General features: G+C 30.3%; 1 protein-coding gene and 1 pseudogene across 15 annotated transcripts in view; one reads left to right on the forward strand and one right to left on the reverse strand.

Moving 5' to 3' along the window:
- The window catches only part of LOC145239758 (uncharacterized), a 340,227-nt gene that overhangs the window by 72,146 nt on the left and 245,224 nt on the right, over window positions 1–22,857 (reverse strand). Inside the window, exon 1 of one of the 15 annotated variants that reach the window (XM_080103174.1) lies at window positions 11,907–12,865. The exons of the other annotated variants lie outside the window; for them this stretch is intronic. Within the exon in view, the coding sequence (XP_079959300.1) occupies window positions 11,907–12,335 (429 nt within the window). The 5' untranslated portion in view covers window positions 12,336–12,865. Of the gene's footprint in view, window positions 1–11,906; window positions 12,866–22,857 lie in introns of those variants that run through there. 15 annotated transcript variants of the gene reach the window in all.
- LOC145240583 (U2 spliceosomal RNA) lies at window positions 14,797–14,923 on the forward strand (annotated as a pseudogene).

Consider the following 22,857-nt stretch of genomic DNA (forward strand, 5'->3'; position numbering starts at 1 on the left):
ATTTTTAAAAGATTAAAACGATTAAAATTCCTTGATTTTAAAATGTTCTGTTACAACAGATTTTTTAATTAATTGTTTAATTTTTTTTTCTAAATATTAAAACTTAATATAAACATGACCCTTGTCAGCTATTTTATCGTCAAATTAAAACCGATTTAAAAATATTGCACAAATATTTAGCATTTTATAGACGGCTCTGATATTTGTGTCTTTTTACTGAACAAAAGTATGGAAGCCGGTAGTTAACCAAATGGACATTCAGTAAAACCATTTCATATACGACTGTTTAAAATATTATTAATCATTAAACTGTGTAAATCTTAAAACCTAACAAAATTATAACAAAGATTAATTATTAATTCCAGTTTGAAAAAGATAAACAAAGGTTAAAAAAAAATCATTAAGTCGCTTTTGCTTTTCCATAGTTCATATAGTTAACACAAGTCTGACATCACGGAATCATGCGTTCTTTTTTCACATTTGGTTGGCAATGCCTATTGTACAGTTTAATCAAGACATTAAAAAATGAAAATATCGAAAACAGTTTAAATTGTACGTATTCATTATGGAATGAAGTTCTCCAAAAAAAAAATTTCATCTAATTTCATCAAGTATTTTTTTTTTTTTTTTAAACTGCGAAAAACAATTTGTTATGATACCGAGAAAAGGTTCGATTTTTAGGAAGAAAGGCTAGTATTAAAGATAGGGAGAGTGTTGGCACTTTAAATTGAGTTATCTCCTTGTGGCATGTTCAAAAAATTTTTCTTTTCGGAGATCTTCAGTTCAAAATGGATACGTACAAAACCTTTTTTCGATATTTTCATTTCTTTAATGTCTTGATTAAACTGTACAAGTGCCGAAAAATATGCACGCGATCTAACAAAGAATTTCAAATTTATTTGTGCCACTAGCTCTCTTCACATAAATCCATAAAGATTGAAAAAAAAGCCAAAGTGCTTAAAAAGAGTTAAATTCACGAAATTTGGCTTAATAATGTTGAGTGGTTCTTAAATGGGTGATCGATTTACTAGAAACGTGGCATTAGAAATTGTCCATTCCCTATAAATATTTAAATAGTAACCGTTTTTATTCATTCTTTTTTTTTTTTTTCTTTTTGCTAATCTGATAGATCAGTGTCCATTTGATAATAATCCGCAAGAAGAAGTACCACTCGTACACGAACCATTCTCTGTCCCCTCTCCGCTATTAGCACCCATTGTTAATAATAATTGGACTTTTGGGGTTTGTTTTACTGTACGCATAGATTAAAAAAAGTTGTCAAAAAACAAATATATAACAAATGTTATCAAAGGCAAGATAAGTTACTCTTCTACCTATCTGGAAAAGTTTTTAGTGGTTTTACTCACTCTAAAACATGTAATTGACTCGAAAATCATACAGTGTGTATTGATATATGTGAAAGACAAATGGCGGTGAACCCTTAGTTGAATACGTTAAATTTGGGAAATGAGTTCCAACTAAAAAATTATAAAAAATACTGTTAGAAACTCACCGAATATATGTCAGCCCATGTCATGTTAACATATATTGAGTGAGTTTCTAACAGTATTTTATATAATTTTTTAGTTTTAACACATTTTCCCAAACTTAACATATTCAACTAAAGAGTTCATCACCATTTGTCTTTTTCACATATCGATAAACACTATGATTTTTAGGCATCACCAAAGCTGTGTGTAAAATGTCAGCGTTTTACACAATAACAGCAACGTCATTATTTCTTGTGTTTACTATTTTTTGAGTCAATTTCTATGGCTGGGCATTGACGCTATAAGTGCTAATGAAAGTAACTTTTTTTTGCTATCAGATTTTCATATTTACTTCTAAAACAAATAGATGAGTTTAACTAACTACACAAACGAGAGTTAATAAAATAAAATTAATTTTAACATCTTCTCTTGATACTTATGTATCTAAAGATCATGTTGCTTACAGGCCTCTGTACTTTTTGGAAAAAAAGCGCCAGAAAATAAAGATCACCCACTATCATTTTAAATAATCAAATCCAAATAAATTGTTTTTAGGTCGATTTTGTATTTGCAATTTTTATTATCTTAAGGGTCATATATTCTATGAAATGAATACATTTTTTTTAATATTGGAAACCTCTTATTAAAAACCCCCAAAAAACTTCATATCATAAAATATTTGAATTTAATATCATTTAAAGCTTTTTGGGAATAATTATTTTTAGAATGTTTTGTTTGTAATTCAAATAATTATATTACCGAAAAAAAAAAAAAAAATCATCAAGAAAAAGTGTGTATTTTTTTTTGATATAATATTGATTTTATGTCCAATTTTATTTACAGCTTTAAGGTAAGTGAAATAAATAACAGAATTTTATCTTCTCTATCTATATAAATAAAATGAACTCATTCCCCCCCCCGACTTTGACCTTAATAGGATTAAAAATCATGACATTACATGCAAATGTAATGCGTACAAACTGTAGCACATTATCTGAGATGTGTTATAGACCTCTACAGTTCTTCGACAATGGTATTTTTTTCCGGTGAGTCCACTGCCAAAATCGGTCAGAATAAATGGAAGTTGCAACATCTTTTCTCTCTATTAGATTCCTCCTTTCCCCGCTCCCCATTTACACCGCAGCGGATGCGTTCACAAGGAACAGTATGAGGAAACACCAGTTTGGAACCGTACAAGGCTATTTATGCCGTTTTTTTTTTTTTTTTTATATATATCTTTTTTCTGATTTATGCTTTCTGTTTTTCCCATAATAAAAAAAAAAGAAAACGCGATTATCAATATTACTTTCTTTTTGCTTTTTTTTTTTTTTTAGTTAGTGTAAGGCGTAACCTGCAAGACTAACCGCTTCTTACTTCCGGTTTTACTGACTCTAGTCGTGAAATCTAACTATTACCTTTATTTATTAGTGCTTTCAACTCAACATTTACTTATACACAAAGAATTTATTCTTTATCATTTATTATTACAACGCAACGATATCGTGATTTCACTTGCATTACACTTCAATTAAAATTAAAACAAAAAAATTCATTTAGAATTCGAGTGTGATGCATGACTACTGAAACTAAACCAAAACAAACTTCACTGCGGAATTGATATGTGACCTAATTCATTTTTGGGTTAATTCATCACGTTTTTTTTTTCTTTCTTTTTTTGCACTTCTGTCTCAAATGATGAATCTCAGAAATCTCAGGAAAATATGACTTATTTGATTTTTGCTAGATTTTTAAAACATGGGTAAGTCCATGGCTTCAAAAACTTCACTACATAGGAACATTGTTTTAAAGCATCAATAATGTAAACACGATGTTTGTCTCGCATTTTCATTATTTTTGTATGCTGTAAAAATTTAAAAAAATATTAGCAGTTTATTTGAAGCTTCTTTTAAAATGGTAAAAAAGTTAGGATGATAAAATTAAATTAACTTACAGTTACACTGTGTTACATACAGTGCGGGTTAAAATTGTGGCACACATTGAAGGTACTTAATGATTTTCGAACTGATTACACGTTTTAAAAAAACGTTTCACTAAAAACTTTTCCAAATTTGTTTTTTTGACAACTTTTTCGAATCTATGTGTATAGTAAAACAAACCCGAATTTTTTTTTGTCAGTCTCAACAGAAACACACTGCTACAAACAACTTTTGATATGACACTTCACCTACTGTTTTCAGTCAGTAAAAGAAAAATCCTTCATGATTGTGGCAATATTTATTTTTGTCCCAATCCAACGTGCCGCTTTTATTTATTTATTTATTTATTAGAGAGGTGAATTTTCATAACATTAAAACCGACTTTGTGTTGAGATATTTATATGGTCAAAACTGAAAAAAAAAAAAAAAAAAAAAAAAAAAAAGAGGGGGAGATAAACAAACAATAGATCCATTAGCTAACTAATTGCAATCACCAAAACAAAATGACTCAATGAATAACCTAGTTAAAAACCGAATTGTCCGTGTGGGGATGCAAGCAAATAGGAATTTACGTGTCCCGATCGATTGAGGAATTTTACATGGTATGTCAACTGTCATTGGGTCATTTTATGCCGAAACGGTACAATTTTTGGCATACGATTGGTTTGTAAATTAATTTGTTTTATAAGTCTGGTTTGGGTTGTCCAACTTGCTCTGTTATTTCCCATAATCATTTGAAAAATGGTTTCTTTTCCCCCTGAGAGCATAATTTATTTTAAACATTTTTTACCATCATCGGATATCATCAGATTTTCTATGCAAAGGAATTTATTTAAAAACTAAGGAGTTTAGTTTTATTCTCATTTAGATTAATTTGTTTTCAAAAGGTGAACATTTTGTAAACAAGTAGTTTGTAAATAAATGATAGACCCCAGACAGGAACTATGACTCAATTACAGAAATATGTCAGCAAGTTGAAATGTAAACTGTTCATTAACTTGCCAACATATTTCTATTACTTTTGTGAAGTTGTTTTATTTTAAATCTGTTAACAGCTCAAATGGTATGGAACATGGCTGAAGCATTACATGTGTTGGTTTCGATTCTAGCTGATGGTACCCCAAGCTATTTAAAAAAAAAAAAAAAAAAAATTTTAAATCACTATATATTAGGTACAATATAATATTCAATAGAAAATTGTCTCTGCAGTAATACAAAATCTGCATGAATTTAAATATAGAACTGACTAAAATGAGAAATTAATAAGTACCTGTAAATACTAAAAAAATAATATTGTGTTACATATTTCAATAGAAATAATAAAACCAGAATGTTCTCTTTTTACGTAATATTTTACTGACTTCTTTCTTCAGTGAAGAACTGCCGCATGTTGAAATTACTATGAGTTCCTTTCTCACTCAATGATCCTATATATTACTATAATGACATTCGAAAACAGAGCTACATAAAATGGACGTCACTCATATTTTTGTTGAGGGTTGTTAGATCGGCCTTTTTATTTGCGAATTTGCCTTTTTCCTTTTTTATTTTTAAGCTGTTTAATCATAAAAAACTGTATTTGGTGTTTTTCAAAGCATAATGTAAAGACTAACCAAGGAAGGATCAAACAGAATATTACATAGGTTACCATTGTATGCATGAACGTATGAGCATAGGAATGTTTTTATAATCTGGAAAATAAATAATACATTTTTTTTCACATTGAGTTCCTGGGTTCACAAAAAAAAAAAAATACTAAAAAAATAATTTGAAGTATAGGTGACCAGAATGGTGGAAAAAACAAAAAATAAAATTATAACTTCCATTAGTAAATCATTTTCTTTCAAATTTGGATTCTCATTTATAAAGAATTGTTTTAGTTTATTTTTTAATGAATAATAAAATTTAAATCGAGTAATGTAATTGCTAAAATGGACTTTTTGAACACTTTACAAAAGTTATTTCAAATTCTAAGGAAAAACAGTAAAAAGACGTCATCAATAATGTTAGAGTAATTACCGAATAAAAAACAAAATTACACTAAGTTAAATATTAAACTTTTTTTTTTGGAGAAAAATAAATTCTTACTTGCATACATTTAAAAATTTTCTAATTAAATAAGTATTTTCTTTTTTAATTACAACAAAATTAAATAAACGAAATTATTACAATTCCCGTGATCGATAATTTCGTAAAAATCAGCAGGATTTGTGTTCACATTTCAGTGAAGACACTTGTTTAACATAAATCGCCTTAAAAAAAAAAAAAAGAAAAGTGGTGTGTGTGGGGAGGAGAAGTTATGCAAAAAAAAAAAAAAGTCTTTAAAAAAGTATATGCAATTTCTTTCATTTGGTATCTTAAGATTTACTAATTACTGTTGAAATAGTTTCAGAAAACTGATAATTATTTTTTCAGAGATTTTTAAAGTTAATTTATTTGGACTTGAAATTTGATTTAAAAAAAAAAAAAACATTTTTCACTGTATTCTTTAAACACGTTAATATACCCCCCCCCTTAGAGATTAACTTTAGTCTTATCATTCAAACACAATCAAAATTAAAACGTAAGAAAAAAATAAATAAATGAATAAAATTTAAAAAATAAGCATAAAAATCAAAAGCATAGGGGTTCGTTTTTTCGGTTATTTTTGCTCATACCAACAGAATAAAAGTACAATGGCCACGGTTAGGCAATTAAGTTATTTTTGGTTTCAATTCTCAAAGAAATTAACACTTGTCCAAAAGTGATTGCATTTTCTTTTCAGAAAGATAAAGAATTATTTACATTTGGACACAGGAGTATTTTTTGGGGGAAAATACTGTAGTGAAGTTTAATTTATAAAGAATTGTTTTCAGTTAAAAATGCATCCATATTAAAATAATTCCTGTAATAGTCGTCCATTGCCTAACCGTGGCCATTGTACTTTATTCTATGACATCAGCAAGTTACGTGACATTAGTGGAACTGCCTTCTATTTACGTGGTCACACTGAAGTACACAGGCGGCAAAAAGAAAGTCTGCACATTTTTTCAAAAACTGCAAATTTAAGTTAAATTTAATGTAACTGTTTAAACAAACTATACCTCATTTGATTGGCTTTTTATTCTTCTATAATTTTACCTGTTCATATTTGACTTTTAATGGAAATATTCTAGCGTTCACGTCAATTTAAAAAAATAACTACAAATTGAGGAGGCAAAAATAAAGTCAGCACAATGAAAAATTGTTATTTAAATGTAATCTTAGGACATTAATGCAACACAAATACAACAGGAACACAATGAACTAGTTCATATTTAGTAGCATAGCCCTTCTGCAATTTGATAGCCTGCAATCTTTTGGGAATTCCTTGAATTAGACTGCAGCAATACTCCAGGGAAAGGGCATCCCACTTTTGTTTAATTTTTGTCCAAAGTTCTTCCAAATTTGAAATTTTATCATTGCGTAGCTGTTGCTTGATGTAATGCCATACATTTTCGATAGGATTGAGGTCTGGAGATTGTGCAGTCCAATCCAAACAGGGAATATCATGCTCTTCCAGGAACCTCTTGAAATTGCCAGCTGTGTGAATGGGAGCATTATCCTGCATGAAGATGGAATTATCATCCAAATTCCAACCAAAGTAGGGTAGAAAATGCTCAGTGAACATGCTAGTGTACTTGGTTGAATTAATTCGACCTTGCAAATGAACTATAGGCCCTGGACCATTGGTACTAATAATGCTCCACACTAAAACTGAACATCCACCACCTTACAGTGTTGAAACTGAGCACCTAGAATTAAATTCTTCACTTTTTCTCTGACGGACATACTACTTACCATCACTGCCTAGCCTATTGAACTTGCTTTCGTCGCTAAAAAGCACTTTTCACCAACATGAAGAGTAATGATCTTCATTGCATCTGATGAAGTCCAGACAGCGCTTTCTGTTCTTTACAGAAATCATTGCCTTGCATCTTGCAACATATCCTCGCAAATTAAATTCCTTCAATCTTTTCTTGACAATAGAAAAAGAGCACTTTTTAACAAGATTGCATTCTTGTTGGATTTGGGGAGCTGTTTCAAACCTGTTTCTTAGGCTGCGGATCTTGATAGCATTGTCTTCCCTGTTAGAAGTAACTGTAGTACTGCAGGTGTTTTGGTGCTTTTGCACAGTCTTTCATACTGTTTTCTCATGACATTTCAATCTGTGACCGATTTCTCGATTGGATAAACCAGAAAGGTGGAAATTAATGAGCTCCTGACGATCACTAAGTCGTGGCATATGGACTAAATGTTACGTTGTATAACTTGGAAAAACAATTATGATTAGAGATGCTTTGTTGCCTGTTGGTGAATATTTTAAACTGATTTAGGGGCGATAATTTAAGCGAATTTGTTGCTGTGGACTTTCTTTTTGCCTCCTCAATTTAAAGTTATTTTTTTTTAAATTGACATGAACACTAGAATATTTAAATTAAAAGTCAAATATGAAGAGGAAAAATTATAAAGGAATAAAAGGCGAATCAAACGAGGTATAGGTTGTTTAAACAGTTACATTAAATTTAGCTTAAATTTGCAATTTTTGAAACAATTACAGGTGCGGACTTTCTTTTTGCCGACACTGTAGGTTTATATGTGTGATCGATCGACAACAATTTTATGATTATCATTTTAAGTTCAGAACAACATAAAAGGTTTAATCCTTATTTCGGTCACGTAGATTATTTAGTGTGAAACGGATTTCAGTATTATTCTTAAACGGTTTATTTATAATCAAACCAAGTTTTAATTAAAATAATAATTTAAAAGCTATAGAAAGTTTTATTGTACACGTGAAACGCCAAAATGAAAACTAGAAATATAGTCGCCATCTTTATAAATAGGAGAAAAAGAAGCTAATATTTATTTGCCGGGTTTGTTTTACAATACACATTGGTACGAAAAAGTGGCTACCCCCCCCCAAAAAAAAACACACGCACACACAAATATATAGCAAATAAATTACTCTTCTACCTATCTGGAAAATGATTTTCGTAATGTGCTCACTTTTAAACGTTTATTCGATTCGAAAAACAAATATTGTCAAACAATACGTGAGAATAAGAAAAAGGCCGCGAGTTGACACTTTGACATTTGAAGTTTCAAAAATTATTTTAAAATACAACAAAATACTGTTAGAAAACAATCCAACAAAATGTTACCGTGATATTTATTGGGTATGTTTCTTACAATATTTTATTTTAGAGTCAAATCCTACCTTTTTTTCTTTTTCTCACATAACGCTAGACACTATTTGTTTTTCGAATCGAATAAACGTTTTAAAGTGAGTAAAACCACTGAAAACTTTTCCAATTACATAGAAGAGGAACTTATCCAGTTTTTGATAACATTTATTAGCTTTAGTTGACCATCGCACTTGTTTATTTACAAAACCATTCGGCGGAAGTGACGTCAGACAAATTTTTACCAAAACTAACCACGGTCCTGGGTAGCCACGAACGTATCTTTTTTAATGCTAATGTAAAAATGTTTTATTCAAACAGTTTTTATTTGAACTTTCATAACAGAATTTAACCTTTATATATAAAAAAAAACAAAAAAACTTCACCATTAATTTTTTTTTTTTTTTTTTAAATATTTATGAACTGGGCCACGAATAAAAAACAATTATTTCAGAAATATTCTTTCTTAGATACTTTTGGTAATCTGGAAGAAAGAGAGCCTGTTTCCTCCATTTGACTATAGGTGGCGTTACTGTCTGTCCACCCAGTTACGGGAAGAAGCAGTAAGCACCCTTGAAATAAAAATAAATGTTTGTTATATTTTAATTTTAAATGTTTTTTTTTTTTTTTTTTTCAAACATATTTACGTTTTTTTTTTTGTTTTTGCAAACATATTTAAGTTTTATTTTCCCAAACATTTACGTTTTGTTGCTTGTTTATTTTCAAACTTTTTTTTTTTTTTTTTTTTACGTTTCTAAGAGAACATCCTTTTTTACGTTACTAAGAGAACATCCTTTAAGGAATACTCAAGAAAACACTTAGAGGTAAAATGTAATCAACAATTGCATCCTATGCATCCATTATGTGGTTTGGCAAGGGTTAATTGGCGGCAAAAATCGTAATAGATTTAGCAGTGTCAGAAATTTCGTGAAAATAGTGAATAATTCCACCCCATCTTTCCAAGCTTATAACTCCTCGAAAAATGTAATTCAAGCCCTAATTTTTTTTTTCAATTAAAGGAGTAAGGACCAAGGTTTTATTAAAAAAAAAACAAAAACAAAACAATGTGTTTTTTTTTTTTTAAAAAGGTTTTAAACTTCGGACTTTACAGGTAAATTTCTAAAAAACTGATTTTTTTTTTGTTTTAAATTTGAATATATTATTTATTGACCTTTTCTCTTCAATTTGTGATATATAAACCTATTAAACATAAATTAATTATTTACTTTTTAATAGACATTTCAAAATGAGAGGCGTAAATTATTCGACCCCCTATCTTTCTAAGCTTATAACTCCTCGAAAAATGTAATTCAAGCCCTAATTTTTTTTTCAATTAAAGGAGCAAGGACCAAGGTTTCATTAAAAAAAAAAAAAAAGACAAAAAGAAAAAATGTGTTCTTATAAAATAAGGTTTTAAACTTCGGACTTTACAGGTAAATTTCTAAAAAACTGATTTTTTTTTTGTTTTAAATTTGAATATATTATTTATTGACCTTTTCTCTTCAATTTGTGATATATAAACCTATTAAACATAAATTAATTATTTACTTTTTAATAGACATTTCAAAATGGGGGGGGGGCGTGAAAATGGGGGGGGGCGTGAATTTAAAAAAAACGTTTGTCTAAAATATTATATTCGGTTTATTGGAAAGAACATAAAATTTCACATTGACCCTGAAAATATCGTAAAAATAGAATCAATAGAAAAATTTTGATAGATTTTTAAAATTTAAAAATTTAAAAATATTGAGTTTAAAAATTGAAAAATATTGAGTTCGGAAAATTCATTACTGTTTTAAAAAAAAAATAAAAATATTTTTATTACTTTTAAAACAACTGTAATAGTTTATTTTGGAAGTATAATCCATAAAGAAAATAAATAACCCACTTTTAACAGAGAAATTACGAGATTTTTATATTGTATTCGCAGTTTCGTGTTAGGGGTGTCAAAAATTCCTACAAAAATTCTGATACTGCTAAGATTGCGCATGTTTACAAAATAAAAAAAGATAAAGAAACTATATTTGAAAAAAAAATAAAATAAAATTAAAAAAAATAAATAACAAAAACAAAAAAATGTTTGCAAAAAAAAAAAAAAAACGTAATTGTGTTTGGGGGTAACGTAAATGTTTGAAAATAAACGAGCAACAAAACGTAAATATGTTTGAAAAAAAAAAAAAAAAAAAAAAAAAAACTTAAATAGGTTTGAAAAACAAAAAGAAAAAACGTAAATATGCTTGAAAAAAAATAAAATTAAAATAAAACTTAAGTATGTTTGCACCCCCCCCCAAAAAAAAACATGTTTAAAATTAAAATATAACAAAAACATTTATTTCTATTTCAAGGGTGGCATTATATATATATTTTGTGCTTTCATAAACTGGGTGGACAGACAGTAACGCCACCTATAGTTAAACGGAGAAAATAGGCTCTCTCTTTCTTCCAGATTACCATACTTTTTTGTAAGTTCATTATAAAATTCTATTTTTATGTTTGATTAAAAAACTAAAAGTTCATAAACATATTTGAAAAAAAAAAAAAAAAAAGTGGTTCAATAAATGTTCTAGCACCATATTTTGTTCATAAAAGTTCTATTTTTATGTTTGATGTAATAATCTCCACACTAACGTAATGTACTTGCAATAACCCTTATCTCCGAGTGGCTTCCGGGCCTTGATAAGTGGTGATCACTGTGTAAAAAAATAAATGTATATAAATAAAATCACCAACACCTCTGATGTTTGCAAAATAGTTTAATATATTTTTATTATGAAACTAAAAAAAGTTAAATATTTAAAAAAAAAAGGTTATAAACTTTTTTTTTTTTTTTAATTATATAAAAATTGTTATAAAAGTTCAAATAAAGACTGCTAGAAAAGACTTCTATTTTTATATTTGCATATAAAAACAGATACATTAATATACAGCTTTGGTCATCCATACTTAAAAAATTTTTGACGTCACTTCCGCTAAATGACTTTATAAACAAAGTGCGATGCTTAACTAAAGCCCATTTATTTGTTATATACTTGTTTTTGATTACTTTTTCGTACTAATGTATATTGTAAAACAAACCAAAAGAATTTTAATTCCCCCATCTAGAAGGATATCACACTGTCGACGAGAAAATTATGAACTAGTTATTGTTCTTCCATAAGTAAGCCTCTTGTCTGTACTTGTTTATAAAGATAAGAGACTACATTATGAATTAATCGTTGAAGATATAATTCTACTCCAACGTCCCATTTTTTTTTTTTTTTTTTTTTTCGTATTACCTCTGTTTTAACAATTGTTTTCTCGATATGTCGCTGAAATCTGGTTATTTTCTGATGAGCGTCAACGTTTAAAGGCATAGACGGCGATAATTCCAAAGACACGGACGTAATACAAGGTTGAGTAAGCTGCGCGGGTAGATTGAGTGTATTCTTTGTCTTTTTCTTTAAGTTAGAAAGTTTGGCCGCTTCGTGCGCATTTGGAGGATGATTATGGTCGGAGCATTTGATCAAAACATGTTTTCCAGTATCCGAAAGTTTCGTCACAGCTCGACCTTTGCAAGAACGCGATTGGCATTCTCGACATCGCCAATAGGAAGCCGCCTTGAAAGATTTATGCCACCACATTAAATAATTCCGGATAATCAACATGTCGCGTCCTCGTGGCGACGGAACAACCTCACACGTCTCTTCCTCTTCCGAAAGATACATATTTGAATGTTCTTATGAAATTTGATGTTAATATTTATAATAATCGAGGATTCTATGGGATTTATGACGGAAATTTTACACAATCGATTCTCGCGAAGCAGAAATTTACTAAAATACTTAGGTTATGTCCCTTACTTTGTAACTCATTTATTGAATGAGGAAATATTTAACATGTTTGGAAAATTAGTTTATTCGCTTCTTGCAGACATAACTTATTTTTCTTTTTTTTTTTTTAAAATAAAATCTAAATTTTGTTTGGCACACACACAAACGCAATTTCAGATAAAATTGTAAATAAAGACTGTTAGGTAAAAAGTAGTTTTTGTTGCCTTCGGTTATATTTATTTCTGGTTCTCGTTGTCTCCCTGATTCGACGTTTGCGTTTTCTCGTTTACATACCCCTATTCCGAATTCGTAGTAGTGGGACGGCATCAGTGGACCTTTTTGTACCAAAACGGTCATTAACGATGTTTTTTTAAAAGTTTAACCTATTTCAATCTGATATAAAATTATTGCACAGTAAAAATAAATTTAAAGAAATATTTTTACTTGATTACTACATTTAAAAAGTTATTCTAGCAAAAATTATCTAACAATTTAATAAAAAAAAAAATACCGTAAAAACTGAATTTAACTTGAAAATACTATGAAAACAAAAAAAGCTTTTTAAATTTAATTTAATAATCAACTAATAAATTATTGCACAGTAAAAATAAATTTAAAAAGATTATTTTTCTCATTTTGAATTAATAAATTAAAAATGTCTTTTTTTCACTTGATTACTAAAATTAAAAAGTTATATTTTTTGTCGTAGCAGTTTCAAGTTATCCAGTTTACGATATTCTTGTTTATTAAATTTTGGGGCAATTTGCTAGATTAACTTTAAATTTAGTAATCGAGTAAAAAATGGAATTTTTACTTCATTAAATAATTCGAAATAAGAAAAATTATTTGTTTTAATTGAATTATTTTTACGGTGCAATAATTTATATAAAGTTAATGACCATTTTGGTTAAAAGAAAAAAAGTCCACTGATGTCTGCCCACTTCTACGAATTCAAATAGGGGCATGTGAGCGAGAAAAAAATAAACAAAAACGAAAGTAGAATCAGGGAGACAACAGTTACATGAGAATCTTATTTCTGTCTTTTTTTTTCTGTTAACAATTCTTAAAAATCGCAATAAAATCAATTTTTCTAAATATTTTAGGGAAGGTGTATGTGGGGGGCGCCTCTTTAGTTTTAAATAGGGTCTAACGCACAAATATAAATATTTATTCACTTGGTAAAAGCGCAGAAAAGTAACAATCGAAAAATTAAAATGAAAAAAATATAATAAAAACAAAGGGGTATACTAAGTATGTACGTGCAAAATGAATGGTCGATCCCCAAAATGTAAAAACCCCTACCTTCACTTAAAAATTTAAGAAATCAAACAGTTTTAATGAAATTTCCAGCATTTATTAATCAACGATCACAGAATATAACTAACCCATAACTTTAAAAAAATCTTAGTGAAAATGTATTATTTTTGTGTAAACAAAAACACCTTTAAAGTTATTTTCAAATACTAAGAAGAAGAAAAAAAAAAAAACAACAACAAAAAAAAAAAAACAGCATGAATTTGTTTTGGTAAAAGAACCAAAACAAAATGTAAAAAATCATACTTTACCAAAATAAAAAAAAAAAATCCCCTAAAGTCCGTGTTAATGAAATCAATATAACCCGAAACAACGATATTATCATTGAATTAAACGCCGTTTATTCAATATGTACAAGGGCGTGCAATAAGTAATGCCCCTGGCCCACGTCCAGTTGTCTGATCTAGCTGAAATTTTGCATGTGCAATGATTTATATCTCTACGGATTATGTGGCGAATTACAGCTCTGAACTAATTGTGGTTTCTGTTTTACAGGTGTTTTAACTGAGTCAGGTGTGAAATGGAGCCTGTTGAATGTCGAGCAGTGATCCGGTTTTTAGTCGCGTGCAAGCGACTCTATAAGTCGGTCCGTCCGTAACACTTTTGTGCTTGGCTTTTTTGGTTAAGATCAAAAGTCTGTTGTTAATAGATGTTGTTCTTAGCTTTTTACCCCTTTCTTGGTCTTTTGGCCAAGATATTAAGTTTTTTATTCACAGGAAAAAATACAATTGGGAAAATGAACAAAAAACGTTGGCCTTGTGCCTAAGTGTTTTGTTCATTTTCACAATTGTATTTTTTTCCTGTGAATAAAAAATTTAAAATCTCAAAGTGTAGTATCTGTTCCGGCAGATACTGCAAACAAAGACCATACGTGGGAGCAACCCCACATATAAGACCTTGGTCAATGTAGGGGCAACCCTTCATACCAATTGTCACTATCCAGCTCCCATACTCCCCGGGGAGTTGGTCCCCATTTCCCCTTCACTCCTCACATTAAAAATCGGCTTTGTGCCTAATTTGCTTGGTGGGGGAGCAAATAAATACCCTTTTCTTGGCTTTTTGGCTAAGATCAAAATGTAATATCTGTTCTTACTACATGCTGTACTTATTGTGATATAAAGTGGGGGATCACTTTTCTCTATTAATTTAATGTAAAATGATCACCCACTTTACAACCAGTCAGTCTCAAAGTCATTCTTCAGATCATTCAAGTGGTTTGTGAAGGATTCCAGTTATTTTTTAAGCATTGAAGTCATTCTTAAGGTCATTCAATTCATCCTTAAGTTCATTAAAGTCATTCTAAGTCATTTACTTTTTATTTATTTAAGTCATTTCAGCCTATTTTTCGGTCATTTTAGTTTATCTTTAAGAATTTCATGTCAATCCTACATTCACGCATTCATTCATTACACGACAGCATGCGACTAATGGCTATCGGCCTTGTTGTATTTGAAAAGACGCACACCACAAGAGACTTCTGATGAAATGAAAGAAACTTATGGTGATAATGCCCCATCATATGACCTTGTAAAACGCTGGCATCGTCAATTCAAACATGGCCGGAAGTCTGTGGAAACAGCTCCCAGAACTGGTCGCCTCCTCTTCTGCCATTGATGAGGCATCTGTCTGTCAAGTTGAGGCTGCCATTTTGGAAGATCGGCGCATTACTATTTGACAAATAGCCCAAGATGTCAAGATTAGTACAGGGTCTGTATAAGGTGTCTGCCAGATGGATTCCCAGGTTGCTCACACCATTCCAGAAGCGAGAATGCGTAGAGTGCTCGAGGATGAATTTGTAGATGTGCCAAGAAGAGGAGTCAAAGTTTTTCAAAAGACTTATTACACAGGATGAAACCTGGGTCCATCACTATGATCCAGAGACTAAAACCCAGTCAATGCAGTGGAAGCACTTGGACTCACCACCTCCAAAGAAGGCAAGGGTGCAGCCCTCCGCTGGCAAGGTCATGCTCACAGTCTTCTGGGACCAGGACGGAATAGTGATGACAGATTTCCTGGCAAAGGGTACCACAATTACAGGAGTCTATTATGCTTCACTTTTGAGGAAATTAAGGGAAGCTATCAAAATCAAGAGGCGGGGCAAGATCAGCAAAGGTACCCTCCTCCTGCAGGACAACGCTCCGGTCCACAACTCGCAGATCGCCAGATCAGAAGCACGGGCGTGTGGTTATGAAATCCCCCTACTCTCCTGACCTTGCACTCTCTGACTTTCACCTCTTTCCAGCCATGAAGTTGTTTTTGAAAGGAAAGCGTTTCCTAGATGATGCAGCCTTGATTTCTGAAGTCACGTCGTGGTTGGAGGACTAACCTGGGGTGTTCTACAAAAACGGTCTCCAGAGCTGCATCAAACAATGGAAGAAATGCATAACTCTGGGTGATTTCTATGTAGAGAAAGACTAATAACTGTTCCAAGTTTCGTTGTTCTACTGCTATGGGAAGTAGGTCAGGGGCATTACTTATTGCATACTCCTCGTACGTACACATACACAATTTACGGGAAATTTTAAAACACAATACTCTACTATATTATGCGTGTGATCACGTGTAACAAAGTAGGGTAGAAAATGCCCAGTCAACATATTAATGTACTTGGTTGAATTAATTCGACCTTGCATGTGATCTATAGGCCTTAGACCATTGGCACTAATAGTGCCCCACACTAAAACTGAACCTCCACCACCTTGAAGCGTTGAACCTGTGCACTTTGGATTAAATTCTTCATCCTTCCTTCAACAGACGTACTGCCTACCATACAGAACTTGCTTTTATTGCTAAAAATCACTCTCGATCAATATGAAGAGTCATGATCTTTACCGCATCTGACAAAGTCCAGACAATGCTTTCTGTTCTTTACAGAAATTATTGACTTGCATCTTGCAACATAGCTTCGCAAATTAAATTTCTTCAATTTGTTCATAACTGTAGAAAGAGAGAATTTTTTTTTTAACAAGATTACACTGTTGTTGGATTTGGGGAGCCGTTTCAAATCTGTTTCTGGGGCTGTGAATCTTATAGCAGTGTCTTTCCTGTAAAAAGACACATTAGGGCGACTAGATTTAGGGGCATCACGAACACTGCCAGTGTTTTGATGCTTTTGCACAGTCATTCATACAGTTTTCTCATCACATTTCAATTTGTGGCAGATTTCTCGATTGGATAAACCAGAAAGGTAGAGCTTAATGAGCTCCTGACAATCACTAAAAGAGACCCTAGGCATATGGACTGTATGGTACGTTGTATAACCTAGAACAACAACAATTACGATTAGAAATGCTAAAAGGTGGATATTTTAAGCTGTTTTAGCTCATTTGTTGCTGCAGACTTTCTTTTTGCCTTCTTGATGTGAAGCTAATTTTTGAAATTGACCTGAACACTAGGATACTACGTATGAGTTTTTTTTATATAGTTAAAGAATCCTCTTAATTTCTACATTACATTAAAATGTAAGTTTAAATATGAAACAAAACTAAATTTAAAAAAAAAGCATTAAGAATTAATTAGTAATTTATAAAACATTAAAAAATTCTCTTATATAATAAAATAAAAATATGCACTCATATTTTTTATGTTGACAGATAAATTTTCAGTCTTTCACCAACTCTGAAGTCAGTGGAAAGAAAATAAACTGAACTGTTAAACGGTTTCAATATTAACCAAGAATGATATTTATTATTAGTCTTTGTTTTCCCCCCGGACAAATTTTTTGAAATTTTGCACAAGCATTAAACATGATATGAGTAAAAAAGTAACAGAACAGATTTTCCGGGAAAACTCTGATTGCCCCCTAGGAGTGCCTTTCAGGTTAAAATGGCTAAAATTGACACTTCGTGCTTATTAAAAAAAAAAAAAACTGATGCTTTGAACTTTTATAAAACTTTCTGAAAAGTTGTAACTAACTGATTTCTATATAATTTTGTTTGTCTATACTTCGCGATAACTTTGGCCTTTGGGACAAGATCAAAGTGTAGTATTTGTTCTTCAGATGCTGCACTTCAATTTCTTGTTCTCTGTCAGTGGAGGAGAAATCCTTCACGAACGAGAATTTTTATTTTTGTTCCTTTTCTCTACATTAAAAAACGACCCTGGTGTCTATCCCGTAGAGAGGCATTGTAAATAGGAACTCTTGTGTGTGCCTCAAGGTCTCTTTTATGGCTAATAAAAACAATCCATTTTTGGGACTATTTTACCATATTTGTCCAAAATTTTCTGTCTATGTCTATTTAGCAGTTTTGCATGGTGCTGAACTCAAATTAAAATATGTTAAAGCCTTGGGGATTTTAGGGGCTAAAGGAGTGGGGACAAATGATGGACTTAGTCATTTCTTTTTTTGCATGGTGCAGATCTCAAATTTACATATGGTAAGGCCTAAAATTGCACTGTTTGTTCATTTTCACCAGAATTTGACATCCCCTGAGGACTTTTGGGGCTAAATGGGAGGGGGGGGGGAACAAATGCTGAACTTAGTAATTTTTTTAATACCTCATTCACTGTGCACTCACGGAGGACCATGCATACTTCACTTGTTTTTATTGCCTTCCATCTCCACCCCCATCTATCTTGTGTGTATTTAGAAATTTCTTTCGACAAGAACTTAACATAGAAAGTAAAAAAATCAAAGAACTGACGTCAAAGTGAAGTTTCATGTAGAGTCATGAAAGTTTTTGAATTCACTAATACAATTGCCTTTGCAAATGTTTTTATTTACACTTTTTGCCCACCTTTTATCAAGTTTGCCAATGCTGAAGGATTGAACAAAAGCCCACATTCCATACATATATATATATATATATATATATATATATATATATATCTATATAAATAAAATGAACTCATTTTTTCCCGTCTGATTTTGACATTAATAGGATTTAAAATCAAGTTATTTCATGCAAATATAATATGCACAAACGGCAGAACAATATCTGAGGTGTGTTATAGGCTTATTATTTCTCAAATTCCTCGATAATCTTAGATTTCTATACTTTTTCTGCTGAGAAGTCACGGCCAAACTCGGTTAAGATCAATGGAAGTGGTAAAATATTTTCTCTCTAATAAATTCCTCCTCCCCCTGCCACCACTTAACACCGTTTGGGGATCGTTCACAAGGAACAGTTGAGAAGAGAACACCTGTTTGGCTTCGTAGTTCTTTCATGTGAAGTTATTTAAAATCACTAAACTAAGCTGCAGTGCTCTGTGGCGTAGTGGTTAGCGTGCTGGACAATTCACATTATATTTTCACGTTCGCGCCGACCTACCGTAGTCGTTTTTTTTTGTTTTTTTTCCTAAACAACTGGAATGGACTTTTCTTGGTGGTCGAACTGTTAACGTTGCAGATGTTTTTTTTTTTTTTTTTTTTTTTTTCACACTTTATTTTCCTACTTTTACTCATGACTCCGGGTTTGATCCTTCCTACTTACCTACCATAACATTTTTTAACCCCCCCCCCCCGTCCCGGAAACAAACACTCGGGCAACGCCGGGTACCCCCGCTAGTATATATATAAAATCAAGAAGTAAAAAATTAAGTTTACAAGCCAAAAGCTTGAGTAAACTTAAAACGAATATAAATACAACTAAAATAGGAAATAGAGCTGATCATCAAAGAACACAATTTAAGACTGTAAATTATAATTTACAAGAATTTACTGTTCAACAGGAAAATGAAATATTTTGATTTCCTTAATCTGCAGAGTTTCAAAGAATGCATTCTTTTCATCAGGGGAAAAATATTAGCAAATAAATATTTATAGCGAAGACTTTGTTGGTACTGGCATAAATTGAAACGCCATTATATGAAAATTAGACATATATGCAAAAAAAGGTTAGTTTAAAGAGTTCATGAAATAGGGGGAAAAATGAAAAGCAAATCAAAAATCCAGATTAAAGGAATGTGCAGTGGTTAACTATTTCCAAAGACAAAATGATCATAAGAAATAGTCGGATTTACAAGGTTGACAACTAGATCCAAAAAATCCAAAATATGCATAATCTAAATAATAATAAACTTGTGTAAATTATGATTTAGTCCCTAATTGTCCATATATATATATATATATATATAAATAATAAATTTTGTACATTGTATATTTGATGTTATGATCTGTACATTTTAAATTTACAAAAAAAATTAATTTACAAGAAAAATACTTATTTTATTAGTAATAGATTTTTTAAAAATAGAATCATCTTTGGAGTCGGAAATTAGGCTTAAATTTTTCCAATTCTGATGCTTCAAACATTTTCGATTTTTTTTTAATTAATCGTCCCAACACTTGTACAGAGATAAGTTGCCTTAGTCTAGAAGGACTTTGTTTCCTCTGACCTACAACAGACTTTCAATTGTCCCTATTTATTTATCATTCCCCAAAAAATTACAGTTAGATACAAGGTCAGTTTTTAGTATAGAGGATATTCAGAAAAAAAAAATGGCACTCCGGATGTAAGTAAAAATTGCCCCAATCGAGAAGGATTTTCGCCATTAATTCATATTCAAAATATCTAAATTATTTAAGAGTAAAATGGGTTTTGGCATTACTTCCAAACTTATTTTTACCATAAAAATTGCTGTCTCACTGATAATTCCGGATAAAGGTGTTTTAGTTGATCAATGATAAACAGTCCCACTCATTTCCTCAAGGAGGGGAGATAACTCCTTTGCAAACTGAAAAGGGGATATTATACTTGGGAGAATGGCCTTCAAAATCAACAAATCAAACGGTAACCAGAATTCCAATGAAGACAATCAATACAAGAAAGTTCACTTTTTACTAACCCCCCCCCCCCAAAAAAAACAAAAGAAACTATTGGATGTACAAAATAAGTTGAATTAAAAGAAAAAGAAAATATTAAATTGATTTGTAGACACTAGAGATGGTGTAAGAGGGAGAAGAAAAGACTGAATGAGAGAGAATAGTGTGGTACATCCTTTAGGAAGACACCAGTCAATATGAAGCAAGCGATCGCTGTATAGTTGTACACAAGTGTGAAAATACATTGAGTAAATTAAAACAAAAGCAATAAAATGTTTAATGATCATCATTTTAAAGTCCAACACAAAAAAAGTTTAATTCCTGTTTCAGTCACATAAATTATTTAGATTCAACCAAGTTTCGGCATTACTAATGTAACAATTAGCTATCACCATTTCGCTGTGTAAAAAAAAAAAAAAACTAAGAAAAATAAAATCACCAAATTTTTATGCAAAATCGGCAACGTCATCATTTTATATGCAAATTTGATAGATGCTCAAAAATGCTAAAATCGAAAAATAAAAGTAACGTCTTTTTGCTATGGTTTTGTTTGATTTTGATACTTACACAAATATATTTATTAAAAAAAATAGAAATTTAATGTTTTTAAATGTTTTCTTATAAAATATGTGTATTCAAACAGTTAATATATTAAGATATGTTATAGCTACCATAACTTATCTGTTATGGATTTCCATATTTTTGGGATTAAAAAGCTGTTAAAAGCCTAAGGTACTAGTGTCAAATCAGTTTTACAAATTTATATTATTATAAAATCGTGGGTGGGGAGTAAATCGAGTGCGTGTTTTGGAGGTATCTAGTAACCATTACAGGTATAAATGGTTAAAAAAATTTAAGTACGTGCAAAATGAATGATCGATCCCTAGAATGTATAAACAGTTTGACTCCTCCTTTCAATTAAAAATTCACCAAAATTCAGGAAATCAACCAATTTTAATGAAATTTTCAGCATTTACTAAGTAACGATCACAAATTATAATGAACTCATTTTTTTTTTTTTTTATCTTAGTGATAATGTATTTTGTGTAAACAAAAAATACATTTACTAAAGTAAAAAAAAAAAAGACGCATGAATTTATTCATGCTTTTTATGAAAATAAAGCATTGCGACTTAAACTTGTTTAAGAATATTTCAAGAACATCTACAAAAAAATCTCTTAGTCTACATTAATGAAATGAATACAACTTAATTTCTCAAACTACCGATATTATCATTGGAATTTAGCATTGTTTATTCATTTTAATTTAATTCATCATTATTACACGTTTAAGAACAATCATGTAAAAAAATAAATAAAATAAAATTGACACTGTAGGCAATTTACAAAAATTATTTCAAATTCTATTGAAAAACAAACAGAAAATATTTTCAGAATATTAATGAATTTGGGAATTTTTAACCAATAATACTGTTGGCTATTATTAAAAATGCCCATGAACTTAAAACTAATTAATATATAACTAAATATCAACCTTTAGAGATAAAAATAAAACCTTAATTGTATATACTGAAAAATATTCTAATTGAATAAACACTTAATTTTTATTACAACAGAATAGAGATTCCCTAAATTAATAAATATTTTTATAATCTTCAAAAATACAGAAATTCAGACATTTTAAAATTTTTCTATAAATTTAAAAATAAAATTGAATTTTGGACATTTTGGACTTCCATAAAAATTTTGCGCGTCTCCTTGTTTGTTTTATATCTGGTGAAAGCCGGTTTCTGCTGCTGTTTCCTTTTGGGGATAATTAAGGGTTTTTTTTTTTCTTTTTTTTTTCCAATTCAATATCTCAAGACTTTACTTTACATAGAAATAGTTCCAGAAAACTAATATTTATCTTTCAAGGTATTTTTACAACAAATTTATTGAACTTTCAAATTTAGATGAATTTCTGAGTTTTGGCAGATACAGTGAAAACATTTTATCATTTTAACTTTTTTTCATGCGTAAAAGTACATTTTCCCCCCTTTTAGAGATTAACTTTAACAAACACAATAAAAAAAATAATCAGAAAGTTATAAAAAAAAAAAAAAATAAAATAAGCCGACTTTCAAAACCATAGGTCCTATTCGTTTTCACCATTAAACTCCACATACTTATGTAAAATTAGTAAAAAATAATCCATTTTGATTTATCTACTGATTAATAAAATCATGCAATAAATTATAAAAATTTTAACTTCTGTAAATATACGATCTGAACAAAGTAGCCATTTTTGTTTAATCAGTAATGTAAACAAAGTTGGCTACTTTGCTTTAAAATGTTTTTATCCCCCCTCACATATATGATAAAAGGAAGTTCAAATGTATTA

Source organism: Euprymna scolopes, chromosome 19 (assembly GCF_053919585.1).
Source record: "Euprymna scolopes isolate OS-2025 chromosome 19, ASM5391958v1, whole genome shotgun sequence".
Taxonomy (NCBI): domain Eukaryota; kingdom Metazoa; phylum Mollusca; class Cephalopoda; order Sepiida; family Sepiolidae; genus Euprymna; species Euprymna scolopes.